At 45.3% G+C, this 27500-nt stretch overlaps 1 protein-coding gene across 2 annotated transcripts in view; it reads left to right on the top strand.

The window, feature by feature from the left end:
- Window positions 1-792: 792 nt before the first annotated feature.
- LOC143280862 (uncharacterized) overlaps window positions 793-27500 on the top strand; it is a 33584-nt gene continuing 6876 nt past the window's right edge. For both annotated transcript variants that reach the window (XM_076585588.1, XM_076585589.1), the window contains exon 1: window positions 793-2862. In XM_076585588.1, coding sequence (XP_076441703.1) covers window positions 1279-2205 — 927 coding nt within the window. In that variant the 5' untranslated portion in view covers window positions 793-1278 and the 3' untranslated portion in view covers window positions 2206-2862. The remainder of the gene's footprint in view (window positions 2863-27500) is intronic.

Here is a 27500-nt window from a genome sequence, read left to right on the forward strand (position 1 = left end):
ACTCTGTGTGTGTGTGTGTGTGAGGCTCTGTGTGTGTGTGTGTGTGTGTGTGTGTGTGTGTGTGTGTGTGTGTGTGTGTGTGTGTGTGTGTGTCCGTGATCTTTCTGACTTCAAGTACCGCAGCTATAAAGGCATTCCTCCACACGCGAGAACACGCACGTACGGAGGGCACAAACACAATATCCTTTCCCTAATCTTATATCACAGGTACATGCGTGTGAGAAGAAAAACACAGTGGAAAACTACTTCGTGCAGCAATCAAAACGCGAAGCTCTCCCTCTGTCTTTCCCTCTTTTTCCTCGAGTTATCTTACCACCGCTTATATTCCATGGTATAGTTTTTTTCCCCTCCCAAACAACAAGATTCGATCAGCATTTTTGCCCAAACCTCCGACCATCCCATTGAGAATGGAACGAGGTTTGGGTAGGGTAGGGTAGGGTAGGGTAGATAGGAACGTATGCGACCCCCGGAGAGAGAGAGAGAGAGAGAGAGAGAGAAAAGAGAGAAAGTGTGGGGGTGGCACTTCTTTCTAATCTGTGGGCGGGTAGCTGTTCTGTAGAGGCGAACTGTGGTTGGCTAAGAGAGAGAGCCAAGTTGACAGAACACGAGCAAAGCTACAGGTGACATTTTTGCTTGGGACCTTTTCTTGGCCCCCTTTACCTCCCCGTCCCTTTTCCCACTCCCCGTACCTACAGTCCTCCGTCTACCCCCACACAACCCCTTCCCTCCTTCCCCTTACAGCTCCCTGTCTCGTGCTGGCCCCGTCACACACTCTGGGCACGCGCAAAAGGGGGACAGATAAGGGAACAGGCCGCCGCCTTCAGTTGGAAACTTCCCCTCTGTGGTTCTACTTGCTGCTACTACTACTACCACTGCTCGAGTGCCTCAGTGGCCTTGCACCGTCAGCGTAAGGCCCCAGTCTGTTGCCTTTATGCTTGGATGGTCTCTAAAGTTCGCTCACTGTCACGATCGTCACGCTGTGGTGTGCGTGCGTCCTCTTTGCTTCCTTTCCCAGCCTGCTTGTTTCGTGCTCTGTAATTCTTCGCAATAACGATTAAAGAAGAAGAACGTTGAGCTGCTTAACGTGTAATACTCAGATTGAAGTTAGAAGATCGTTGAACAGCTTAGCGTGTAACACTCAGATTGAAGTAAGAAGAACGTTGAACTACCTAACGTGTAACACTCAGATTAAAGTTTAAAAGAAAAGAAATATTTGAAGAATTCACCTCGAGCGACCTAGGGTGTGTGTGTCAGCTGTGACTCCAGACTGTGAGACACATGGAAGGAGGAGGGCAAGACACAACGGCCATCTCTTCCACGAGCTGTGAGGAGAGGAACAGCGAACCCTCGGCCATGGCCAGCATCTCAGGCACTGTCCCTCCTGCTCCTGAAGGAGAAGAACAAACCAAAGGATGCCGGAAGAGCAGCAGGCTGAAGGCCAAGATGAGCCGGCAGGAAGCGAAAGGCGAGGAGTCGGGCGACGCGTACAACCTGCGCCTGAGCTCCCTGGTGAAGCGAGTGCAGGTGGAGAGGCGTCAGTCCACCCCCAAACAGCCCAAGGGCAAGACCAAGCCCCCGCCCCTCAGCAAGTATCGACGTCGGACAGCCAACGCCAGGGAACGAATGAGGATGAAGGAAATCAATGATGGCTTCGAACGCCTTCGGGAAGCCCTGCCAGAGATGGAGGAGGCGAAGGGTCAGGGAAAGAAGAAAGAGAAACCCACCAAGCTGACTGTTCTCAACCTGGCACTGAACTACATCCACGCCCTCAGGGATATCCTTGGCTACCCTGCTTTGAGCGACGGCACTGGTGGCGGTGTAGCCAGTGGCCACAGCGAAGAATCCGATCTGTGTTCGGATGCTGCCTCCACCCGGACTCTCAGTTCATCGTCCGCCTCCTGTGACGAGATCTGCAGCAACCCCTCGCCTGACTCGTCTGTCCTGGACATGAAAGAGTTCGCCCTGTCTGACGCTTCATCCCTCCTGACGTCAGCATTGCCCAAAGACCTGACGACGTGCCACACCCCGGCCGCTCCCTCCCTGATGGACTTCAGGATGGAGGCCAGATCCTCCCCCTCTTCCTCAGACCTCTCCCTCTCCCCAACCCCTCCCCCGCTTCCTCTGCCGGAGGAGTACATGGAGATTGTCAAGTCGGACTTGCTGGACGAGTCCATGTCGCTGTCGGAGTGGGACATCATCCTGTAGCCCAGGTGACTTCATAGCGTCACAGCGACGTCCTCAGCCTCTCCTCCCCGTCACTGCCGCTGGCACCGTACCGGGCTGTCCTCCAGCAGTCTCTAAGCTTCCCACAGCCTGACCTCGGCTCCCCCGGTGTAGTCTTCAGGGGCAGGTCTTCGTGACCCCAGGAGCGTCAGGTGAAGAAGCCCGAGCCGTGAAAGTCCGGTACGTGTCTCCTGGAGACCACTTTAGTACAGACTGCTGGGACGGCAGGACCTCGACAGCGGGCGAAGTGCAATAGTGAGACATGTTGGTGATCTGCCGCGTTTCGTGTTGTTTGTTGGTTGTTGTCACGTGCTTACTTACAGCCCTCCGGACTCTTCCGGTATCAGTAAGCAATGGACTGGCGTTCAGCAGAGAGACAGATGGTTAGAAATGACAGTTGTATGTTCAGCAAAGGACCCCGTGGGGTCTTGTCACAGACTTTGGTTTCACGGAACGACTCCAGTGGTCAAGACCGAGAACAAACACTTGACATTCTAGTCAAAACGGAAAACAGGCAAAACAGATTGAAAGTAACTGGCGAGGGATGGACTACTCAAGGATGAATCGCGTGAAGCTGTGATGGTTCCAAGATACAGTGCCATGATCAAGTCATCGTCTTCTTCTTACAGATACGGCTATGTGAGTTATTGCTTATTTCTACCAATCTATCGATTATTGATTTGTCATGGTATTTTTGTACATTATTCAGTATTGAACCATCATAGATCTTGACTCATGCTGGTCGAATTGTATCCATTTTTGGAAAGAGATAATTGCTGTAGTTGAAGAGAATGATCTCTCTCTCTCTCTCTCTCTCTCTCTCTCTCTCTCTCTCTCTCTCTCCTAACGTGGATAGTGTTGTGACCGTGGAAGGTAGATTGCCGTTGTTCAGGAGTGTGATGTTTGAAGTACCTGCCTCTCTTTCTCTTTCTTCTCCCCTTCTCTCATTTTCACCCCCCCCCCCCCTCACAGCCACCCACATCTCACTTTCTCTCACTCTGTCTCAGTCTGCTTTCTTCTTTCCATCTCTCTATGAGGCTCTCAGGCGGAAAATCAACATGATCTTAATGGCTATTTTCGGATACACTTGATTACATGTGTATAATGCACTATTCAGAACACCGAATACTTGCTAAGCTTTGCATTGATACAGAAAACGCAACTCATCGCCAGAGTTATGTTTGTACAAACCACACTATTGTTACCTCCCCCAGCAGTATTTTCAAAATGTCCCAGCAAATAAACTGCTACAGCCAGAAACGCATTAAAAACAAAGCAAAGCAAAACAACAACAAACAAACAGCGAACAATTATTCAAGGGAAAATGAAAAATAGCATCAGTGATAGATGGACAGTTTTGCTCGAAGCTATTCCCACCTCACTCGATCTTTTCTTCCTTCTTTGATCCGCGACACTGAATCAGCGAAACATTCCTACAGGACATTACTGCGCTTGTGAATGAATCCTGCCATTCACCACTGACTGTTTTCCTTCTATATTCTACCACTGACTGGCATTTTCATATATGACCCAGCAGGTCCATACTTGAGCTCTGGCCCTACTCTCTTCTCCTCCTCATGGCCTGTTTTGTTTGTTTGTTGTTTTTTTCCTTGATAAAAAAAAAAAGACCCGATGAATTCATCCAGTGTTCACCAGTGCAACTGTAACAGTGCAAAAGGATCTTAACCCCCCTGGTTTCCCACAAAATCGTCTCCATCAGAATGAACAATAAAAGGGAACGCGTTCTCAAATGAGAGTCAGTCAATTTCAACAGCTGCCCGCTTTTCCTACCCACTATAGAGATCTAGTCTAACTTTTACTGATGGGGGAACAGAATGATGAAAATATGTAATACTGACATAAATGCTGTGCAAAATAGTCAACGATGAACTACCTGGCGATGTTTTGCAGCACTCCCTAAAGACAGTGTGTTCGCGGGAACAGCAGGAAGACCAGAAATACGCCTCTGCAGTGTTGTGATGTGCAACAAATCGTTTCATAGTTATTCCACAGTAAACGAGCAGGATATCGCACGTTCACAAAACAGGGGCGCGGCACACAGCTTCAAACTAAGAATCAGCGCTTCCTCTCTGCTTGAGTCTTGGTTAATTGATAAAAAGACTCATAGAGGAAGGGGGGGGGCGGGGGAGGGGGGGGTGTAATCCAAACACGTGGGGTGCATTTTGTACAGCTTTCTGTTCTGGACCAGTCCACATGCTTTGACGCCTCTTTGCAACTGAGCTACCTGTGCCCGTATTACATATTCAGATTCCCCCAACCCTGATGTTATCTTCTAATCCCCCATCCTGATAACACCTATTAATCCCCCATCCTGATAATATCCATTAATCCCCCCCCCCTTCCCGTTTGAAAAGATGTCTGGGTTTCTCTGCCAACAGAACAGAACGACAGACGGACTGATGAGATTCTGGTCAACCAAGGTCAAGTCACAAGAGGCTTGACCTCATGCCGGCCTTGAAACTGACCTCTACCTCTTTCTGCTGTATTCACCCTGAAAAAACTGTGTGTGTGTGTGTGTGTGTGTGTGTGTGTGTGTGTGTGTGTGTGTGTGTGTGTGTGTGTGTGTGTGTGCCTGTGTCTGTGTGGATTGCGCGCGCGAAGAGAGAGGAAAATATGTACGGAATTCTGTATTGCTTTCTGATGACGATGACCACCATTCGTTCGATGTTGTCTTCTGTTTCCTCAAGGCGGGGAAACATGAAATCACATACACAATTAATGTGTACTGTAACCCCCTTGTCCGCCCCCATATGGAATGGGAAAGTGATGTAAACAAGTTCATCCCTTTCATCAAGGACAAGGCCTGGACTGTTTCATTTATTATTCATGTTTGTACCCCCTAATCTAATTTTATTCACCTATTAGTTAAACATCCATTAAAAAAAAGAGATAATTATCTACTTCTGTTTGGCTTGATAATTTGGGTTAGGATGAAAAAAAAATACTGCACACCAGTCTCCGAGAACATGTTTTGTGAATGACGAAGGCCTATGAGCAAACATGATAATTATAGTTGTGACTATCAGACTAGAAAGAAGAAAAGGCGGTGACTCAGTCGTCGTACAGCGTAGTTTCTCGTACCAGTCTCATAACGAAAGGAAGGAGCGGTGCCTTTAAGGCCACCTGAACGAACTTAAAGGGCCGGGTAGTAAACGACCGGGGTGTAGCTCAAGAGGTGACAACTCGCCCGGCGGCCCAGAGTTCTCTCGCTTGGCCGGGAATGTGACGGATCGTAATGCTGTGGTTCGTTTGGTGTCGTAAGAGTTAGGTAGAGTATGTGTGTGTGTGTGTGTGTGTGTGTGTGTGTGTGTGTGTGTGTGTGTGTGTGTGTGTGTGTGTGTGTGTGTGTGTGCGTGTGTGTGTGTGTGTGTGTGTGTGTGTGTGTGTGTGTGTGTGTGTGTGTGTGTGTGTGTGAGTTATCACTAAAATTTTACTGTAATTAACTAAAGGCTCTGTTGACAAGGGGTCGTTAATAAATTCTTATTGATAATTGAGGACATTTGATATGATAATTATAGAATCAATTCAATAACAGTCAAGTGATAAAAATACACATAGTTACTGTTCATATTCAACTACAATTATGTATGTTACATGCCACACACGCACGCATGGTTGCACACACACACACACACAATGTATACATTCATGAGCGCGCAACAGCGCCCTCATACCTACACAGTTACGAGAGAGAGAGAGAGTTGTTAGTTGATGAAATAAAATAATAATATCAACGGGTATTAGATCAAGTTTCTTTAAAGAAAAAGAAAAGTCTGAGAACTTGTTCAACATAAGATTCGGATCAAAAGTAAAAATCTACCTTCCAGGTTGAAGAAACTGAACATTATGTCTGATGATGCGGGAGGAGGGTGGGGGGGGGATACATAACTGAGAAGAAATCATTAAAATCTGTCGAAAAATGTGGGTGCACACACCAAAGTTATGTCTGGACGGATGCAAGACGATGCTACAGAGGAAGCCCAAGTGGCCGTCTTTAGCGATCAGATGTGTTTCAGTACGCTTGGCGTGTCTTTCCAATATGGCTGACAGCGCGCTGTTTGTCGCATGCTGTGACATCACATCGAAAACGTTCTATTAACGGCATGATTCAGTTTCATTCTGTGTTTCTTCTTCTTTCTTCTTCTTTCTACATTAAAAGTGCAAATCTGAACCGTTGACATGCATCTTTTTTGTCCTCTTCGTAATAAACCTATTTCTTACGACTGTCATTACTGGGTTTTATTGCACCTCAGTCCCTTTTTCCCTCTGTCAGCCCCCCTCTACCCCCCACCCCCAGCCCTGTACTCCCCAGCCCACTACACACACACACACACACACACACACACACACACACACACACACACACACGTATTACCCCTGCCCCACATTCCCCACCATGGAGAGCTGGCATTGTAACAGAAGCTCTGGCCCCGTCTTGCGGACGCTGAACCACCAAGTGTGTGCGAGAAAAGGTGCAGCGCAATGGACGAACAACAGTACCAACCCCCGCCCGCCCCCCGCCCCTCCTCTCAACTCCAACCCTCCTCCCCCCCCCCCAACCACCCCATAAAAAAGAGAGAGAGAAAAAAAAGAAAGTCGTATCGAACAAGGACAGCCTGTGTGCGATCACATTATCCTCCAACCCATTGAACTGCCGTTTTGAACGGAGCGAAAAGTGGATTGTATTGATCTTGTATCCTGTGACAAGTAAGTGAGGGAGGGGGGCGAGGACAGAGGGGGAGTAGGGTAGGGTTAGGGGGCGTGTGGGGGCGGGGGGGGGGGGGGTTGCGGGGATGGGAGGGAATGAGAGGATAAAAGTCTCTCACCCTTTGACAAAACGCTGAATAACAGCTGAATGCTGCCCATTCTCTTTCGGTTTCAAGGGAGAGACTAAAGCGTCAAGGAGGGCGCGTTTGGAAATCACTCGTGGTTCGAGCACCGTGCCTTAAAGTCGTCTTGAGAATAAGATTGAAAGTATAAAGGTGTTCTGTGAACTAATGCCTGCGCAGTGCGCGGATTCAAAGCAGCATACCGAAATACCGCCAGAGAGGGAAAAAAACTGAAAAAAAATAGCTGGACAGAGAGAGAGAGAGAGAGGGGGGGGGGGGGGGGGGGCGGGGGAGGGAGAATGACTATTATACTTATCGAGTATTATCCTTACCAATGCCCTTCAGGGGAGAGAACTAGGTCATCGATGACAGACTAGACACGTACACTGCTTTCACAGTCAGGTCGGAAGGACATTGGGAAGGGTGGGGGTACGGAGTGTGGGGGGTGAGGGAGACAGACATACAGACAGAGACAGAAGCACACACGAGTAGGGAGGGAGAAGGGAGAGAAGGGGAGAGAGACATACGAGAGAGAGAGGGAGAGAGAGGTGGGAAGGGTAGGGGTAGGAAGAAGTTTGGGGGTGAGGGAGACAGACTTACAAACAGAGACAGAAGCACACCCAAAGAGGGGGGAGAAGGAGGAGGAGGAAGAAGAAGAGAGAGAGAGGTGGGAAGGGTGGGGGGTACAGAGGAGTATGGGGGTGAGAAAGACAGACATAAAGAGACAGAAGCACACACGCAAAGGGAAGGAGGAGAGAGAGAGAGAAAGCAAGAGAGAGAGAGAGAGAACGCAGCAAGACAAACAGAGAAACAGAGGGACTATTGAAAATATGATTTTTCTCTAGCGAAACAGACAGCGGCGTGATTTTTCTCTTCACAGGAGAGGACATTACAACAACCCTGCCGTTGTTTGCAGGTTTCGAAGCGAAGATAGAATTCTGTCACACGGTTCTGTCAAATCCGATATCAGATGCGCTGCTATCCATGAAAATGGAAAATAGCTTTGATGTTTAGAAGACAAGAGAGACAGAGACAGAGAACAACAACGATGATATATTCAAGAAAAAGGCCACAAACCATTTTAAGGGGGTAATTTACAATTCATATCAAACATATGCCAAACATATGTCATTCGCCTATATGCACGCGTATTTCAACTCGTTGACATCTTTCATGACAAGCTGGTGTTTCTTTTGAAGGGCGTGTATGCAGAGAACAAAAGAACTCGAAATAACATTTGCCATTCTTAATGTTAAAAGTAAGACAACCACAAAAATGCTGGTCAATGGCAGTACCTTGAATTCTAATTTCATTAATATTCCGTTCCGTTATATTTATTTATGTATGTATGTATGTATGTATGCATCTATCTATCTATTATCTATCTATCTATCTATCTGTCTATGTATGTATGTATGTATGTATGTATGTATCTATCTATCTATCTATCTGTCTATCTATCTACACACATAATTATTATGTTTTTGAACATCATGAAGAAAGATGTTTTCACTAATCTGAATATAATATTGCTATCTACAATCAATTGTTCTTGAAAAAGCAACCACCAAACAAAACAAAAAAACAAAACAAAAAACAAAAAAAACCAAAAAAACACACGATAACCATGCAATCCAAACCTAGATCATCCCAAAGGAATGAAAAGAAAAAAAAACTAAATAAATACTTTTGAATGTATGCTGAGCAATGCGTTTCTTTCCCTATCTGATATCAAGATCCCACAAAACGTTACGTTATTTCTATGTTCACTTGTGTGAATCACCTGTAAGCCAGTATTTAATGAATTTTACACACGGATTGAAATAAACTAGAGTGAGAGACAGAGGGAGACAGAGCATTAGACAGTGACAGACAGTGACAGAGACAGAGACAGAGACATCCAGGCAGGCAAACAATCAGACGGTCAGATATATTGGTAGAACTTCTTTTTTTTATTCGGGAGGGGGGCGGACGCAAAATGCAAGCTACTCATCTGCAGCCCTACCTTCTCCGTTCCTTCCCCACCCCATACCCTCACACACACACCCACACACACACACACACCCACACACCCACCCACACAAATACACACACACACACACACACACACACACACACACACACCTCACTTTCCTCTCTCTCTCCACCTTCGCAAGTCAGAAGCCGTAAGAAACGGTCGTGTTGAGACGAGGTTTAATATTTACGAGGATATTACACGTAAAACATTTATTACCCCTGTTCTTTCTTTTCTTTTCTTTTTTTCTTCTTTTCTTTTCTTTTTTTTTTCCCCAAAGCCGTCAATGGGAGCGGTGTTGTTGTGTTGTGTCTCTGAGAGTTATTGCCCGTTGCATCAGAGTCGAACAAAAAGTCGAACCGGCAAGTGAGCGGGTCGGTGGGGAAAAAACTAAATAAAAAAATAAGGGGAGTGGTTTTGATTTTGTCGTCTTCTTCTTTTTTTCTTCTTCTTCTGTGATCTCTTAGAAATAAAGAAAGAAAGAAAATTGAATAATTGAATTTCATGTGTCGCCGACACTAGTTGAGAGACAAGTGGCACAGTACAGAGCAAATTTGCTTTTTTTCTGTCTTCCTTTCATTTCTACTCCCCCCCTCTCTCTTTCTGTGTGTGTGTGTGTGTGTGTGTGTGTGCGCGCGCGCGTGTGTGTGTATGTGTGTGCGTATGTGTGTGTGAGCGTGCGTGCGTGCGTGAGTGTGTGTGTGTGTGTGTGTGTGTATCCCCGTGATTTTACCTCCTTCCATCCACCAGTATCACCCCCCCCCCCTCTTTTCCAGTGAACTCGGAGTTATGGTCTAGTGCTATCTTTCGGATGAGATAAACTGATGTCCCGTATGTTGCGTTCGGAAAAGATGAAACAGAGATGTTATGCTTTTTGCATTGCGTGTTTGAAACATTTTCCCTTTTTGTAAGGATGGCATCAAACCCAGCCTTATGTGCTTACTCCTTTTATGCTCTAAAAAAAATAATTAAAAAAAATAACATCAAACAAGACAAACAAAAAACATTGATTCATTCATTCACACACTCATTCATTCATTCATTCCCCCATACACATTTAAATCCGGATTCGTTCTGTAGCTGTTTTAATGCCGACACTTCAAAGGGAACCATCAATGTTCAGAACAAAAACTTCGTTTGAGGTTCAATAGGTACACGGCCACATACATACATACGCTTGATACATACTTTTTATTATGCTTTTAAGAATGACTTGTGCACATGTTTAAAAAAAACAAAAAACACACCATTGCATGAGACACCCTTTTGACACCCCTTACCGTCACCTCAACAGTTCAAAAGGAAAACTCTTGTGAGACTGATAAACCTCACAGGAACTTCATCACCGGATTTCCTGTCTGAAAACAATCATTTCATATTAGGTTCTGGAATACATCCCACTCTGAAAACAAAAGGTTCATAATAAAGTTAAATGCAACTATGTTTTGAACATTATCATTCTAAAATGCGTAACATAATATATCCCGGTGCAAGTCGGTTTAGAAAAAGAGGAACATTCAAAGCTTTACACACTTGCCGTTGCCTTTTCCTTCTCCCCGTTTTTCTTTGGTCCCACCACTTCGGGTTCACTTTGAGCGAAATACAACAGAGTAATGGGAGGGAGCAGGTGCGTGTAAACACCTTTTCCATGATTGTAAAAACGAGAACACAACAAACTACCGGAGGGCAATAGGTGCATATTGACATCTCTTCCGTGGTTGTGAACACGGTTTTGGAAAGGGTTTAAAAAAAAAGGGGGGGTGGGGTGGGAGTTGGGAGAAGTGGACTGGGAAGGCATAAATGTTACACATTTCAATGCCAATATTCAAGGTCCTCGTGGGCGTTTAAAAAAAATTAATGCAGAATCTACATTGAACCCTCACCTGTGTAGAATCTGTACTACACATGACCGTTGTTTCTTTTTATGAATGAGTCTCCTAAGAGGTTGTGGCAATACACGTAACAGTTCGTATTTTTAAAAAATGATCTTTTTAAAGTAAGAGACACTCTTCGCAATGTGTTGATTCCATCTCCACAGAAATCAATCGCATGTTACCAACGAAAAATGATGTTTAGAAATACAAAACACGACGAAAGCACAGTATCAAAATGAAAACCATTATTGACGTATAATGTCTGTTTTGCCGTCAAGAGTAGTAGCAGTAGTAGCTGTTGTTGTAGTAGTAGCAGTAGCAGTAGTAGTAGGTGATTATGATGAAGAAGGAGAGAAGGAGGAGAAGAAGGGAGTGGAAGAAGAAGCAGAAGAAGAAGAAGAAGTAGAAGAAGAAGCCCTTCCAAACTTAACACAATTCATTTACAATATCTTAGCGGAACAGAGAAGGACAGCAGTTTGACAACTACACACCATCACCCACCACCATCACTAGACACCTTGATTGACATTCAAACGTCTTCGACTCCGACTCAGCACCATTAAGAAAGCCAAGTCCCCCGACGTCGTCCCCAGATCATAACTCAGTGACCCCTACCGTGGTCACCCTCCCTGTGGCGTGACACCAGGTCATCTTCCACGATCTGAAGGGCCGATGGACCGAACGAAAAGAGACTCGAGTTTCATACACTTTATGATCTGGGCCAGAGGTCTCCTACTGGTGTTTCTGTCTTTGACGTCTGGCTAAAGATGAATACGTCACCGCTTTTGGGGATGTTGGGGGTGTGAAGGGGTTGGGGCGTGTGAGGAGATGGGGGGGGGGGGAGTCTTGGGGGTGGGGGGGAGGGGAGGGGACGAAAACCGTGGTAGATATGGGTGGGCTGGTTAGGAGAAGTTGATGAAGGGAACTTCAGAAATGTTCCATGTCCTTAGACTGCAAAGGTGACCCTTTTAAATAATATTAGTCTCATTATTTATACAGTCTTACATTTCACGGACTTGTGAGGTCCATCGTTTTCTAGCAGTATATCTCTGTCTGTCTGTCTGTCTCCCTGGATATATATTCTCTCTCTCTCTCTCTCTCTCTCTCCCTCTGTCTGTCTCTCTCTCTCTCTCTCTCTCTCTCTCTATATATATATATATATATATGTGTGTGTGTGTGTGTGTGTGTGTGTGTGTGTGTGTGTGTGTAAAATTTATTTCAGCCAAGAAGAATAACATTGTTATATATGTAAAAGAATTCCCTATATCTAAAAGCTTTGTAGATATACATAGATAGATTTCGGACAACATTAGGATCAGCACAAGAAAATTAAATAGGTTTAAAGAGACGAGGTTGACGATAATACCTGTGTCGAATAAATGCTTTAGTCGCGGAGCCAGATTGAGTGAACGTCTTCCCATGTCCCATTTATTATCATCATTTTCTTCAGACAATGGTAGATTGCATGGCGATCGTGACATCCCATCATTCATACAGACTTTTATGACTCTCGAGGACCGGTGTTCCTTGATATAGTATTTCCGTGTCTTTTCGCGTGACTTATCTTGAATACGCCACCATTAAAAAAAAAAAATATATATATATATAAATATATATATGGGTGAATGTCATGCGTGTGGATGGTGGGTGGAGTTAGGTGAGTTGGAGAATATAAATAGAGAAGGACAAAAGTATCTTATTACCGGTAGGTTGTGTGAATTTATCGTCACTGTGTACGTGTAATGGGTTGATGATTTTAGGCTGTGAATTAATTAGTGCGACATGATTTCTACTTTGGCGTAACAATACAGAGAGGGAACAACTAAATAAAAAGAAGCAAAAAAGGGGAGAGAACACACACACACACACACACACACACACACACACACACACACACACACAGATAGAGACAGAGACAGAAACACACAAACATGAACGCAGAAAGCAGACAACAAGATAAATGACAAGCAGACAGCTTGCCTTACTGGCGTGCGTGTCTCCGCACGGCACGAAGACAACATTATACGAAAGCATTCGTGTTGTAACAGCCCCACCGCCACAGTGGAGACAGATAAACACACCCAGCAGTGCAGAAAGAGACGGGAATCTGGATGACCTCAGAAACGGCAACAACCGACTCTGAAAACGGCTGACAGTTATACGCGAAATATGCGAAACACACAGACATGGCAACAATGAGTGTTGACTGCATGTGAATACAGCACACACACACACACACACACACACACACACACACACACACACACACACACACACACACACGTATGTTGAGAATTACGGCATCAACATGCATGACTATCACATGGGAATGTGTGTTATATTGTGCTATTACAAGCAGCACGCATGTGGCAATGGGATAAAAAAAAAAGTGGAGTAATTATATATATTATGAATGTATGCAGCAATGTGCGATACTGATACTCAATTTATGCTTTTGTACAGCACACATCTATGCTTACTTAGTGATGTCAGCATGCAGTGACTGTTGCACCTTCACCTATCCTATGACCCAGTGGAAGGTCGTCGGGGCACCGCAGATGATTTCCACACCACTTCTCTCCGTCGGTTCCTGTCTCTCGCAGCTCTCTGTGAAATTATGTCTGTCCATTCTTTCATGTTGTCCTGTCAATTTTCTTTTGCCTCCCTCTCTTCCAACTGCCTGGTACGGTGCCCTGCGGAACGGTCTTTGAGAGCACGTCGGATCTTGCGACGTGTCCGCACCATTTGAGCTTCCACCTCATGATGATGGTTAGGAGATCATCGTGGGGTCCAATGGCTTGGGTGATGTGATCTTCTGTCGGATCTCAGTGTTCGTGACGTGCTTAGTGTAGGAGATGCCTAGTAGCTTTCGGAAGCATCTCATTTCCGTGGGTTGGGTCTTCAATTGTTACACACTGGTGTGCTAACGTAAGCAACAAACATGCATGTTTATGGACACTAGAGTATCCTCTTTTGATACTTAATGTTCGAGTAATTAGTCATTATCCTCCTTTAATGCATTTGTTGGAGTTATAAATGATTATCCTCCATGACTGTATATCTTCTAGTTATGAGTCATGCATCCTCCGTCACACAATGCATACATTTTAACTTTCGTTTTTGGATTCACAAGCATATGGTACCAGCAAAGACCAAGTATTATCTTATCTATCACCCACTGTTCAGTTTTTGACATTATGTGTTTCTCCATTTGTGTGTGTGTGTTTTTTTGTTGTTGTTTTTTTGTTTTCCAATTCTAATGCCTCCCCTTCGCTGGCATCTTTGACAAGTCACAGGGCTGTGACTTTTTTCTCCAAGGGAGGCTGGGAACACCTTCAAAGAAAGACGGAAAGAAATATGAAAAAAAGAAAAGAAAGAATGAAAGAAAGGAAGAAAAGAAAGAACGAAAGAAAGAAAAAAAGCATAGAACTGATCGGCTGATTGACTGGCTAACTGACCGTGTGGTAAAGAACCAAAGGAAACAAGCATAGGAAGGGGTGGTGGAGTGAGGGGGGTGAGGTCGAGGGTGCGGGCTTCGAGAAAAGGTCAACGCTCGCTTAGAGTGAACTGTCTCGCATAAGGCAGTCGTTGTGCTCAAGCAGCGCTCGGCAAGTAGAGTAGAGAAAGATCACTCGACCAGAAACCCAAACCCATGCTCTGCATGATCTCGTCTGAAGATCGGAACGACGACATCTCCTCCTCCTTTCGACGTCATAGTCGTTGTCGTCGTCAGTCGCTTCGTTCGGCTGAGCACGGAGAGAAGAGAAGTGGGACAGTGTGGGAGCTGTTCATAAACCGCCGTGATTTATGCCGAGACTATCTCTCGTCGCTTCCTGTCGCCGGGAGGAGCGCGGGGGTTGTCGCAGCTGATTCATGGTCCATTTGCTGTGACAAAATGGCCACGGTGGGCCGCGGCCATTCAAAATTCGTCACCCACGTCACTGGGATGACTGATGCCAGCTCTTTCTCCTCCCCCTCTCTCTCTCCACGATAAGGCAAGGCAGGGGGACAGAGAGAGAGGGGGGGGGGGAGAGAGACAGAGAGAGACAGAGAGAAACAGAGACAGAGACAGAAAGACAGACAGACAGAGACAGTGGGGGTGATAGAGAGAGAGAGAGAGAGAGAGATGACGGAGAGAGAGAGAGAGAGGTGAGGGGCGGTCGAGGTCACAGAAACTAAACGGAACAGGGGTCGAGGAGCCGAGGAGAAGTAGGAGTATCGTTTCCATGCCTCCTTACCGCCACTCCCTCCTCCATACTTACCCCTGTCTGTGTAATGGTTATTAAATAGTGTTGAGGTAGGTGTACGGTCTGTATAAATCACCTGCTGGTGGCGGGCTACACGTGGTTTACAATGAGAAGCGGCCAAGGAGATTTACACAGTTCCTCAATGGTCCTTACGTGTTTTATAATGGTGTCTCAATGTTTTATTATGGTTTGTTAAAAAAAAAAAAAAAAAAAAAAAAACCAACCAACAACAACCCACAAACAATGATTTGTTTAGCTTGTGTAAAAGGTCTGAATCATTTGTCAGACTATTATAGCCTTTAGTTTATACTAGATGTGATAATCACTACTTCTCATCAATCAAACAAACACAGTGTGACATTCCAGTATAAATAGGTAAGGACGATCTGATACATGATACACCGATTATCTTTCTTAAGTGTTTCTTTTTTTTTTAAGTTTGTGTACAAGCCTGAACGGTTTGTCAGGCTGTTTTTGTGTTTCGTTTATACCAGCTGTGATGTCCACTTTCAACTTCTCATCAATAATACGAACACTGCGTGATATTCCGGGATGAAATAATTGAGGACGATGTTATCCATGATGCATCGAGTATCTTCCTGTTTGTTTTTTGTTTGTTTGTTTGTTTGTTTCTTAAACTGGAGCGGGAGAAGGGTAGCATGTCAATCGAATGTTGATAAATTATGATATGATGAGTTATATATGATGATGACTGTCATGATTTATTAACAAAACAAACCTAATTACACTAGTATGCTACAACACATACGTATCGAACTCGCAGCTGGGTATTCACAGTGGCATCTTCAGATGCATGGTTTGGACAGAGGTTTGATGTCCCGTGGAATGCCGGGGGTCTTTCAGTATAAATAGCACCCACCCGCGCCTTCTGAAAATTCTGTGCTAGAAATTTCCTATTTTCTATTGCTCCCTTTCTGCCTTTTTTTCCCTTCTTTCACTGTTGTCTTCTATTTCTGCATTCCCAGTCAATTCCTCTTTCGTTTTTTCGAGCAAGTCTTGACATTTTCTTCTTCTCTTTTCCACAGTCTGTGATGTACTATCTGTGCTGTTTTGCTCTGAGGATAGATGGTGAAATTGTAAACATTGGGATGGGCACTAGCTGTTCATTCTGCAGTGTTATTTGCCTATATGTTACCAGCTTCTACATAATCATAGATAAGTCGATTTTTGAGGATATAAAGATATATGTCATTGGAAAAAAGAAGAAAAGACCTTTCAAATGAGATATTAACATGTTCCTAGGTTAAAAAATGTAGAAGTTATGGTAGTTCAAAGTGTGTTAGTAGTGCGGCAGCCATTTTGAGACAAAGAACTTTAAAGTTTTGCAACTGACTCTTGAGATTTTCCCCTAGTAACGGGGGTTTGTTTTAGCTGCATGCCTGTGAAAGTTTGGCAGGTTATCAAACTAGGGTCTGTACATGCTTTGGGCAATGATATTCACACTTGATGTGATATTAATGTAATTTTGAAAGGTTTTTTTAGGGTGTAAAAGAGTTTTTTTCTTCTTGGTCTCTCAACAAAGCTTCTTTTGTTTTCATTTCTTTTTCATCAAAATTAGAATGATGCACATCTTTTTTTCTTTCTTTCTTTTTTTTTTAAGAATTGAAAAACTTGTGAATTTCTTAAATTTATTTTTTCAGTGTTTGTACTTTAAATATACCAGTGCGTGCCAGTGTGGGTGGGTGCGTGCCAGTGTGAGTTCGCTGAGTGTGGCCCATTTTTGTTCATTCTTTATTTCAGTGGTTTGCCCTCTAAGTATCTCCAATTTCCACTTTATTATGTTTTTATGTTTTTACCTACATGTTTATTTTTTTAGTTTTTCTTCTTTTATGTTAATGTATTCTATCAAGATATCGAATAGATGTTAATGTGAAATATGCTGTTCCTCGGGATAATTGCTTCGCAGTATCGACACGTAGGTGCGGAAATTTACTAGATTTTCAAATTTATAGTTTGAATTCGGCAAAGACAGTGAGATATGTTGTAATTTACAGGTTGAACTATGCACTGGTGCAAAAATCTCGATTTATCCCAGATGGACCCTCAGCACTGTTTTTGTCTGTAACGCAATTGAATGCAGCGCGAGTTATCTATCATTTTGTGGGAGACGGTCACATATGGCCTTTTTATGTATTTTTCGTTTGGCTTTGAAGTTTTTTTTTTGTTTTTTTTTTATGTCCTTTTTACGATTTTATGAACTCTGGGGATGATGAATTAAACGGAAGGACTGAGTCATCAGCACGGCCTAGTCTTATTTGCCATAAGGAGCTAAATGGTTAACTCTCTCCATACGAACGGCGAAAGAGACGACGTTAACAGCGTTTCACCCCAATTACCACCATCAAACTATTGCAAGTGGAAGGCTCTCATACTGAAGAGGTGAGTGTTGACAAATAATACCACAATTCTGACGATGGAAGCTAAAGGTTGGGTCATTCAGACACCCACTGGACATCCGAGGGGTCTGTGTAGAGGAGAAGAGATGACTGGCTGTACTGAGTGAGTTAAGATAATGTGTCAAGAACTGTGTTACGTGGGACTGTCCTGGTATATCATCTCTGTTTCGCTGCCCAGTACAGTGACTGCTGTACGTGCGGAAGGTAAGTGGATGGATTTCTGTGAAGACTAAATCGTCCGCAGACAATGACCAGCCCGTTGACGTACCTACCTCTTACAAAACTGGCCCACTTCTTCCCGTCCACCCCACCCCTTCCCGTCCACTCCACCCCATCCCTTCTTGTCCACCCCACCCCTTCCCACCCCTTCCCGTCCACTCCACCCCTTCTCGTCCACCCCACCCCTTCCCGTCCACCCCACCCCTTCCCACCCCCTCCCGTCCACCCCACCCCTTCCCGTCCACCCCACCCCTTCCCACCCCTTCCCGTCCACCCCACCCCTTCCCGTCCACTCCACCCCTTCCCGTCCACCCCACCACTTCTCGTCCACCCCACCCCTTCCCGTCCACCCCACCCCTTCCCGTCCACCCCACCCCTTCCCGTCCACCCCACCCCTTCCCGTCCACCCCACCCCTTCTCGTCCACCCCACCCCTTCCCGTCCACGTCCCTCTTCCCGTTCACCCCACCCCTTCTCGTCCACCCCACCCCTTCTCGTCCACCCCACCCCTTCCCGTCCACTCCACCCCTTCCCGTCCACGCCCCTCCTTCTCGTCCACGCCCCTCTTACAGTCCCCCCCCTCCCCGTCTTCCGGACCTACAATTTGTCTAGCTTTTTACTGTACTTCCGTTTAATTATACGTTTTATCTTCCATTCCTCTAAATCAGAGCCGGCCGTGCATGCGCGTGTATGGCTGGTGTGTGAGCGTTTTGTTGTGTCTCTGCACAAGATTCAGCGCCACACACTTTATTGTCATGATCATGACCAGTCTCATTTCTGTGTCGCGCCATCCATAATAAAGAGTTCACTGGACGCGCGCTGTCAGAAACTTCCACTGTCGCCCTGAAGGAAATTAGGAGAGAGAAAAAAATCCCAGAACGAAACCAAACAAACAGCAACAAAAGAATAAGAACAAACGCGTCGTCCACGTCCACTTTCACATTTGTTGTCAAGTGCTGACGGGGGTGGGGTGGGGGTACGCCAGAAGAGTGAACTGAAATGACCTGTTAGAAAATTTGGCTTCAAGGCGATATGCAGCGACATAACTATATTATATTCAGTAAAGCGTGGATGTGGTGGTGAGAATAAAACGGGGAACCTGAGAGACAGGCAGGGGACAGAGGGAGAGAAACACACACACACACACACACACACACACACACAGTCATCGTCGGAGAGGGAAGAGCTCCTCCAGAAGAAAGATTTACACGAACCCCATAACCTGAGCTGAGACAGGGGGAGGACCGTCAGAAGTGCACTTTTACAATGGTGTAACTCCTTTGGAGGCAAAGAGAACAAGGCACGAGACCAGTCTGCACACAACTCTTTGCCTTGTCCCCAGAAGAGGGATAAATTGGTGCCTCTTCAAGCACTCTCAGCCACCCACAAACCGCTGAAAACAGCGCGAAAGGGATGAAACTGTCGCTTCAACAGCGCAAAACTGAAGGCAACACTTAACGGCACTGGGGAGAGAAAAAAAAAGAGAAAAAAAAACAAGAAGTAGACAAGCATGATACTTTCCTTGACTCTAAAAACTCCACCGTCGCGTCGCCGCGGACAGCAAGTTGGTGACGCCACTTGTCAACTTACTCTTCGGAAAGCACTCGTGTGTTTCCGTGAATGCGTCTGTGCAAAATAAATCGTGCTGACCCCGACCTGGCTGTCCTTTCGAGTCGGGCCACATTATGTCTTGCTCGTTACCGTGCTCGTAATTGTGCTGTTTTCTGGTGAGTGAAGGACTCGTTTAGCGCGAAGGTTGTAGCCGGGGAGGGTAGATTTTTAGATGTTTTGCATAGGTTTCTTCTTCTCTGGGAATGTAGAGACTTAAAAGAGATTAAAAGTCTGATGTTTTTCGGTACCTCATGACACTTAATGCGGTAGTGTGACCTTCCGTGCACTAACAAAATGGCTTTTTTTTCTTTTCTTTTTAGGAGCGGCGTAGTGGAGACAGATGGTGTGAAGGAGGAGGGAAGAGGGTGTATGTGTGACGTTGGATAACCCATAATGGCCGAGCTGCCCCGGGTCATATTCTGCTGGGGAAAAAAAACACTTTGATCGTGAACAAATACACGTAGAAACAAAGAGACCAAAGAAAAGCTGCCATGGTGTCATGGCAAACCATTATGCAGCGAGACACAATACAAAATATTACGATAAAAAAGATACCATATAATACAATACAATTCGATACGATACACTAGTTACAACGCAACGCTTGGCAACGCAACACAATTTATATGACAAATGCACTCAAACACGTCGATCCCTGCATCCCTACGTTTAGTAAAATCTTAAGTAAATCATCAAAGACCCTCAGATCTGTCGAAGAATCCATTCACCATTTAGAAATAGTGACAGCTTCCAGTCTTACAGCACACACACACACACACACACACACACACACACACACAGCAGACAATCATCGAACATTACTGACTGTAAGAAGATTATTATTATTAGTCCCTTGGCATGAAAACAGACACGCGGGGTACTTGGGGTGCATGAACGCTGGATTTGGAAGCGATTGAACGCAGTTTAGTTGCTTTTACCCTGCCACCTCCACCTCCCTTCTCCTCGACCCATTTCTGCCACTATAGAAAGCCACGTGAAGTGGCACTGAAAGGAGAGAGAGAGAGAGAGAGAGAGAGAGAGAGAGAAGGAAAAAAAGGGGACAAAGGGACAAGGTATGTCCCGTGCCTTGCATGCAAATTGAAGCAAAGAAAAAGCACGCAGTGTTCACAATTAGCTGGTGGGTTGTTTCTTCACAAGAGGCCACAGTTCGTCCTGCGGTCTCTGAACTTATATAACATGTGTCTGTCCATCTGCCCGTCTTTCTTCTTCTTCCTCTTCTTCTCTGTTTACAATTTTGTCTCGCTGTGAACAAAGCAAAATCATGTGCTTTCAGCCTAGCCTAGCGCAGCAAGGCTGTTTCAGGACTGTAGCGATGAACAAGTGTGTGTGTGTGTGTGTGTGTGTGTGTGTGTGTGTGTGTGTGTGTGTGTGTGTGCGCCTGGGCGCGTGCATGTGGAAGTGTGGGAAATGGATGTGTTTGTGTGTGTGTGTGTGTGTGTGTGTGTGTGTGTGTGTGTGTGTGTGTGTGAGCGCGCGAGCGCAGGGGAGAGAGTGTGTGTGTATGTAGTTGTTTAAGTGCACGCGCAAACTTGCGTGCGTGTGGATGTCTGTTTTGTGTGTGCGTACGTGTCTTTGTGTGCGTTCGCGCGCGCGTGTGTGTGTGTGTTCAACTGTGTGTGTGGGTGTGGGTGTGTGTGTGTTCAACTCTGTGTGTGTGTGTGTGTGTGTGTGTGTGTGTACGATAACCCCGTGGCCCCGGTACTCGTGGCTTTCCCCCTGATTGATGACTGTCTGCACGCGTCCAGGTCAGGTCAGCCTTGATGGACCGCCTTTGATCCGACACACGCACGCATATACACCCACACCCACGCACTCCGTCGCGCGCGCGCACTCGAGCGCAAACATATGCACGTACCGTAGGTACACTTAAGACACACACGCACTCACGCGCGTACCAGTACACACACACACACACACACACACACACACACACACAGAGAAAGAGAGAGCGTGTGTATCTGTCTGTCTGCATTACTCTGTGTGTGTGTGTGTGTGAAACTTTAAGCGAGACAATACTGACTAAAATTTCAGTTTCTCACGACCCTCTCCCCTCCCCCCCTCTCCTAGTCACCCCTGACTCCACAAACCCACCCGTCTCTCTTTTCATACACCCATATTGTTGTTCACTCACTGGCATGCTCTGAACCCGGGGGGAAAAGAATCTTGTGGGGAAGAAAAATCCGATAAGACTGCACGCACGCACAAACATACACACACACGCGCGCGCGCACGCGCGCACATATACACACTGGCCCCAAACTTACATACACTACTTTCTTTCTCCCTTCTTTTCTTAGCCTACTAATTTTTCTTTCTTTCAACATAGATGCATCTTATATAATATCCAGCTTGGACCGATCGACATAGCCTTTCCACTGTCGGTTTGTTCTTGAAGAAATCTCACCGATACAGCTCGGAGACACAAGTCTGAGAGAATGATATTACCCATCCGTCTCCGCCCTGTTCACCTTCCCCTCCCCTCACCTTCACCCCACCCCTACTTCACCCCCACCCATCCCCTCTGTCCCCAGTTCCAAAAGTACTCAAACAATCCTCGCTAACTCTTAGGACACAGATAAATGAAGGAGGCGACACACATTCACTGGCTGGGGGAGACTAATGGAAGTGCAAACACATCTGTTAAAAACGTCGTCAGATTTTTTTTTTCCCCTCCTGTGTGACTTCGTACACGGGCTGACCGCCGGGTTGCCTTGACCAACACCACAACAGGTTCGTTCAAGTCCGTCAGGTCATTCCTCTTTCACACTGCAGGACCCCCCCCCCCCTCTCTCTCTTTCCCCACCACCACTTCCCCTCTCTCTCTGATCTTTTTTCTTCTTCTAGATTCTCTCTCTCTCTTTCCCCACCACCACTTCCCCTCTCTCTCTGATCTTTTTTCTTCTTCTTCTAGATCAGCAAGATGTGTTTATTGATCAAAAATCCCTTCGCGAGGGGCTAGCCTACATGAATAAACGACTCATTCATTCATTCATTCATTCATTCATGTATTCTCTTTCTTTCCCACCACCACCCCTCTCTCTCTCTTATCTTTTTTCTCTTCTTCTTGTTGTAGATCAGCACGATGTGTTTGTTGTTCAAATATCCCTTGGCGAGGGGCTAGCCTACATGAATAAACGATTCATTCATTTATTCAGTCATTCGTGCATTCTCTTTCTTTCCCACCTCTCTCTCTCTCTCTCTCTCTTTTTTTTCTTTTCTTCTTCTAGATCAGCAGGATGTGTTTGTTGTTCAAATATCCATTCGCGAGGATCTAACCTACACGAATAAACAATTCGTTCTTTTACTTAGTTATTCATGTATTCTCTTTCTTTCCCACCACTACCCACGCCCCCCTCTCTCTCTTATCTGTTTTATTCTTCTTCTATATCAGTAAGATGTGTTTGTTGTTCAATAATCCCTTCGAGAAGGGCTAGCCTAAATGAATAAACGGTTCATTCATTCACTCTCTTTCTCAATGCATTTATATGAATACTACTTTTATATTTTTTGCCAAGGTTTGGGTGAAAAACAATTGCTTGTCTCATTACTCTGCATGAATAAAATTTCGTTTTGTTTCTTTGTTTCTCTTAGGAAATAAATTTGTGCAAAATGCCAGTAACAACATAAAAGATCTACGCATTTCTAAGATTCCCACTCTCTGTTCCCGCTCAAAATGTGCATGCATTACTTTGACTGACCCTTATCGTCGTACGTTTGAACAATATCGCTTCAGAGGAAAACTAGCAATCTCTCTCTCTCTCTCTCTCTCAGAGAGAGAGAGAGAGAGGGAGGGAGGGGGAGAGATTGAGAGAGAGAGAGAGCAATATCGCTTCAGAGGAAAACGAACAAACACACACACACACACACACACACACACACACACACATACACACAGAGAGAGAGAGAGAGAGAGAGAGAGGGTTAAAAAGGAAACCCAAACGGAAAACAAAATGTCTTCTTTCTCTTTCCTTCCGCTCGAAAACGGGGGAGGGGGTGGGGGAAAGGGGGTGGGGGGGGAGACACAGTGAACGTACCCCAGATGGCAGCCACCCGTACCCCGCTCCCTCTCGCTCAACCGCGCAAACAAAAACCTTTTTAAAACCGATAACTACCCTTCCACCGCCTCCTCTGCTTACCTCCGAGAAAGAAGATTTTTTTCTTCTTGTTGTTTCCCCCTACCGCCCCCATCCCCCACCCCGGGCGCACACATTCCACGACCCGTAACTCCCCCTCCAGCCATCTCTTATGACAAGGAGTTATACCACCAAAATGGCTTCTTGAGCTTGCCTGCTTGCCTTGTTCGCCGTAATGTTTCGCTGTGTTTTGCACCCGTTTGCACTGGCAATAATCTAGGGGGAAACAAAGGTGGGCATTGTTTGGCTTGGGTATAGAGGAACACAGAAATCATATGCTTTATTTTTGGGGTACATTTTTCTTTCAGATCGAGGGGCGTTTGGGTTGTTGGGTGGAGGTTGGTTTCGGAGCTGTGTGCACTGGGGAAATGAGGGGGAGGAGAAAAAAAAACAAGAACACACAAAAAACAGTGCCGGTGTTTATTAGACAGGATAGAGGGTTTCTCTCCCTCTCTCCGTCTCTTTCACTGTGTGTGTGTGTGTGTGTGTGTGTGTGTGTGTGTGTGTGTGTGTGTGTGTGTAGCTAAAAATGAGTCATCTGTAACCCAATCCAACCCTTCACCCCTCCCACTACCATCACTATCTCCCTCACTCTCTCCCAATGGCCGTGTGAAAAAAGCATGTACAATCAATTTTAAAAGCTCATCTCCTGACCCTGCTGAATTTAAATTTCATTTTGCACGTAACAACGCAAGCAATTTTAAGTGATTGCGAGTTTAATGCGGTGTGTGTGTGTGTGTGTGTGTGTGTGTGTGTGTGCGCGCGCAATACGTTCGTACGTGTTTATACAGCTTACAAACGAAACAAGGGGGTCGCTCAACACCACAAAGTATGGGTAGAGTACTGTTAAAGAACAACAATCGACTGACAGACCAAGATCTCTGAACATGTCCTTTACCTTGTTCATATTCTTCTACGCGCGTGCGTTTCGTTACAAGGACGCACGCGCGATTATTGTGCGTGCCTTTTGTGATGGGTCATGTCACAATCAACAATACGGAGCCATGCTGCTGGGGGGAAAGCACAACTCAAAGAAAAGAGTAACACTGGCTGAAAAGAAAAGTTTACGATAACCTGCTACAACTGTGGACCGGAGTAATCATCGACACGCCCAACACGCTTCACGATCATGATAGCCAGCGATGTTTCGAGGAAGGTAAACAGAGTGAGGACCAGCTTCCGGTTTGCTGTTTCCGATACTGGGCTCTGCTACAAAGTGGCCTTCATGGTGCGCACACACACACACACACACGCACACACTGAGCATAACACTAGATATTTCCGGTCACACACACACACACACACACACACTGAGACAGCATTACACTGGCTATTTCCGGTCACGACTTTTCGATACACAAGTCGTTCGGCTTGGAAAGGTTACAATTTTTGCTGGTACCCTTTTATTTATTCTTCTTTTTTTTTTTTAAATTTAATATTTTGTTTGTTTTCTGTGCGCTTTGAAGTGAAGTGGGAAGCGTAGAATACTGCAGTGTAGAATGGTGGAAGGTGTGACACGACTGCTCACTCAGTTGTGCTGGTACCCTCTGTTACCACAATGAAACGTTATCCTCACAGACCTTAGTGTGTACAGTTAAGTGTTCGGTGCATATCTGTTATGCATGTGTGGGTGTATATGTGAATGTGTGTCTTCATGTTTTACATCTATTTGCTTATATATCATTTATTCACCTCCTTTTTTTTTTTCTCAAGGCCTGACTAAGGGCGTTGGGTTACGCTGCTGGTCAGGCATCTGCTTGGCAGATGTGGTGTAGCGTATATGGATTTGTCCGAACGCAGTGACGCCTCCTTGAGCTACTGAAGAAGAAGAAGAAGTTAAGTGTTGTGGACCGATTGAACTCAATTTTGATAGTCGTTTTTTTTACCTGTTTAGTTGCAGTCGTCATTGTTTTGTTTTTTGTTGTTGTTGTTGTTTAAACAAAGTCAGTTGCAATTGGAAGACAAGTGACTGAATACGAAAAGTACACGCACCCTCACGCTTTTGCCGTAAAGGAAATCGTTCAGATTATCCTATTCGATGTCTCCGTGTACAGCACGCACTTGGCGCACTTAAAAAGATCCCACGGCAAACCACTCTGGCAAAATTATGCAGAAGAAATCCACTCTAACAGGTACATGGATATATAAGTATGCATTCAAGGCCTGACTAAGCACATTGGATTATGCTGCTAGTTAGACATCTGCCTAGCAGATGCGGTGTTGCGTATATGGATTTGTCTGAACGCAATGGCGCTTCCTTGAGAAACTGAAACTGATGCCTCTGAAAACGGCGTGTATTGCCCAAATATCGAAGATGTCATTGTGATGAAAGCTTAACAAACCCAGTCGTATTTCGGCGTAACTTCAAGTGATAGTGAATTATGTTCTTTGGATTGCTTTCATTATTGCTCGAGAAATTGTGGCAGTTTAGATGTAGTGTGAATGTTGTGGATCCGGTTTAATGAAAACAGCTGCTTCCTTTCCCATTCAGCAACCCAAACTTTTGTATTCAAAAACAGTGGTCGCTTTAATTGGCTTCTGATGTTTTTAGGGCTTCATTTGGTGCAGTTCTGACAGTAGAAGACAATAGAAAACCATCACCATTCGAAGTTTGCTTGCAACAAATATAGACTATTTCTGGAACAGTGACTGGAGGACATCGCGTGAACTGAACGACCCCGTTAAATGGTTGAGAAGCAAAGCTTCATTTCAGAACTTCGAAAATGGCTTTGGATTTTTTTTTTAATGGCGTTTCTAAATACACACACACACACACACACACACACACACACACACACACACACATATATATATATATATATGAAAAAAAAGTGTTGCCAAGAAGGGTGTACCTGAACACACCAGATAACAGCAATCTTGTCATCAGCCTTGGTCACAGAGCGCAAAGGAACATTCATGGCTCAGTTGTGTGGGGAGACGTCATAAATCAAGAGTTCTACACAGACTGAAAGCGAACGGCTTGTGCGCTTTACCGGCAATGAGGAGACATCCAGACGAGTTCTTTGGCGCTTTCACGGTCTATGGTGATATGAAAGGAGAGAGCCCCCAAGACTTGCACCCCTCACACCAAAAGCTAACCCATTCAACGCCGATTGGCGAAACTGGAGGAGACATAACCGTGCAGCTGGCTCACACATTTTCTCAGCTTGATCTTTATCGTTTGTCAACGCGATACGGAGTTGCCTGTTTTCCATGAGTATCCTTCGGTCTCGAATGTAAAGACAGGGACTATGCTCACCGACTTGACATTTGCTGCAAGATTGCGTCTTTTTACGTTTCTTGCTCAAATTACTTCCTTAACACTGCAGGTGTCGCGAATCTTCCGGGGCCCAGCTTGACAGCAGGACAATGTGTATTATGATGGGTAAGAGGCTGGATGACGATTTCCCGTGAGGCAGGCAGCAACAGGTCTGTTTTTCCCTCTTGAGGGTGAAGTCTCAAGTTTATCAAGTTGTGTTGGACTTCTGCGCTGTTTTCGTGTGTTTAGGCAATCCTTATCACTTCAATATGTCTGCAGTATTGAAACGATTTTTGGTACAGTCAGCAGATTCGTGAAAGCCGCTGCAGCGAGGTTCTTCTTCAGAAGGAAGGCCTCTCTCAGTTTGTAGCCCGACAGTGCCATGAATTTTGTTTTTCAGGAAGGCCTCTCTCAGTTTGTAGCCCGACAGTGCTATGAATTATGTCAGTAATGGACAAAAATGGTCTTGACCTAAAATACAACATGTACTGATGAGAATATTCCAGAAGCTGCAGTGCTTCGTGGTGATCTAAGCATGTGGTAGGTTTTCTATGTTGTTAATGGTACTGCTTGTCATTTGCGTGTGTGTGTTTGGGCAAAACATGCAGAACAGCCGTTTGTGTAGCGCGAACT

Source organism: Babylonia areolata, chromosome 4, assembly GCF_041734735.1.
Source record: "Babylonia areolata isolate BAREFJ2019XMU chromosome 4, ASM4173473v1, whole genome shotgun sequence".
NCBI lineage: Eukaryota > Metazoa > Mollusca > Gastropoda > Neogastropoda > Buccinidae > Babylonia > Babylonia areolata.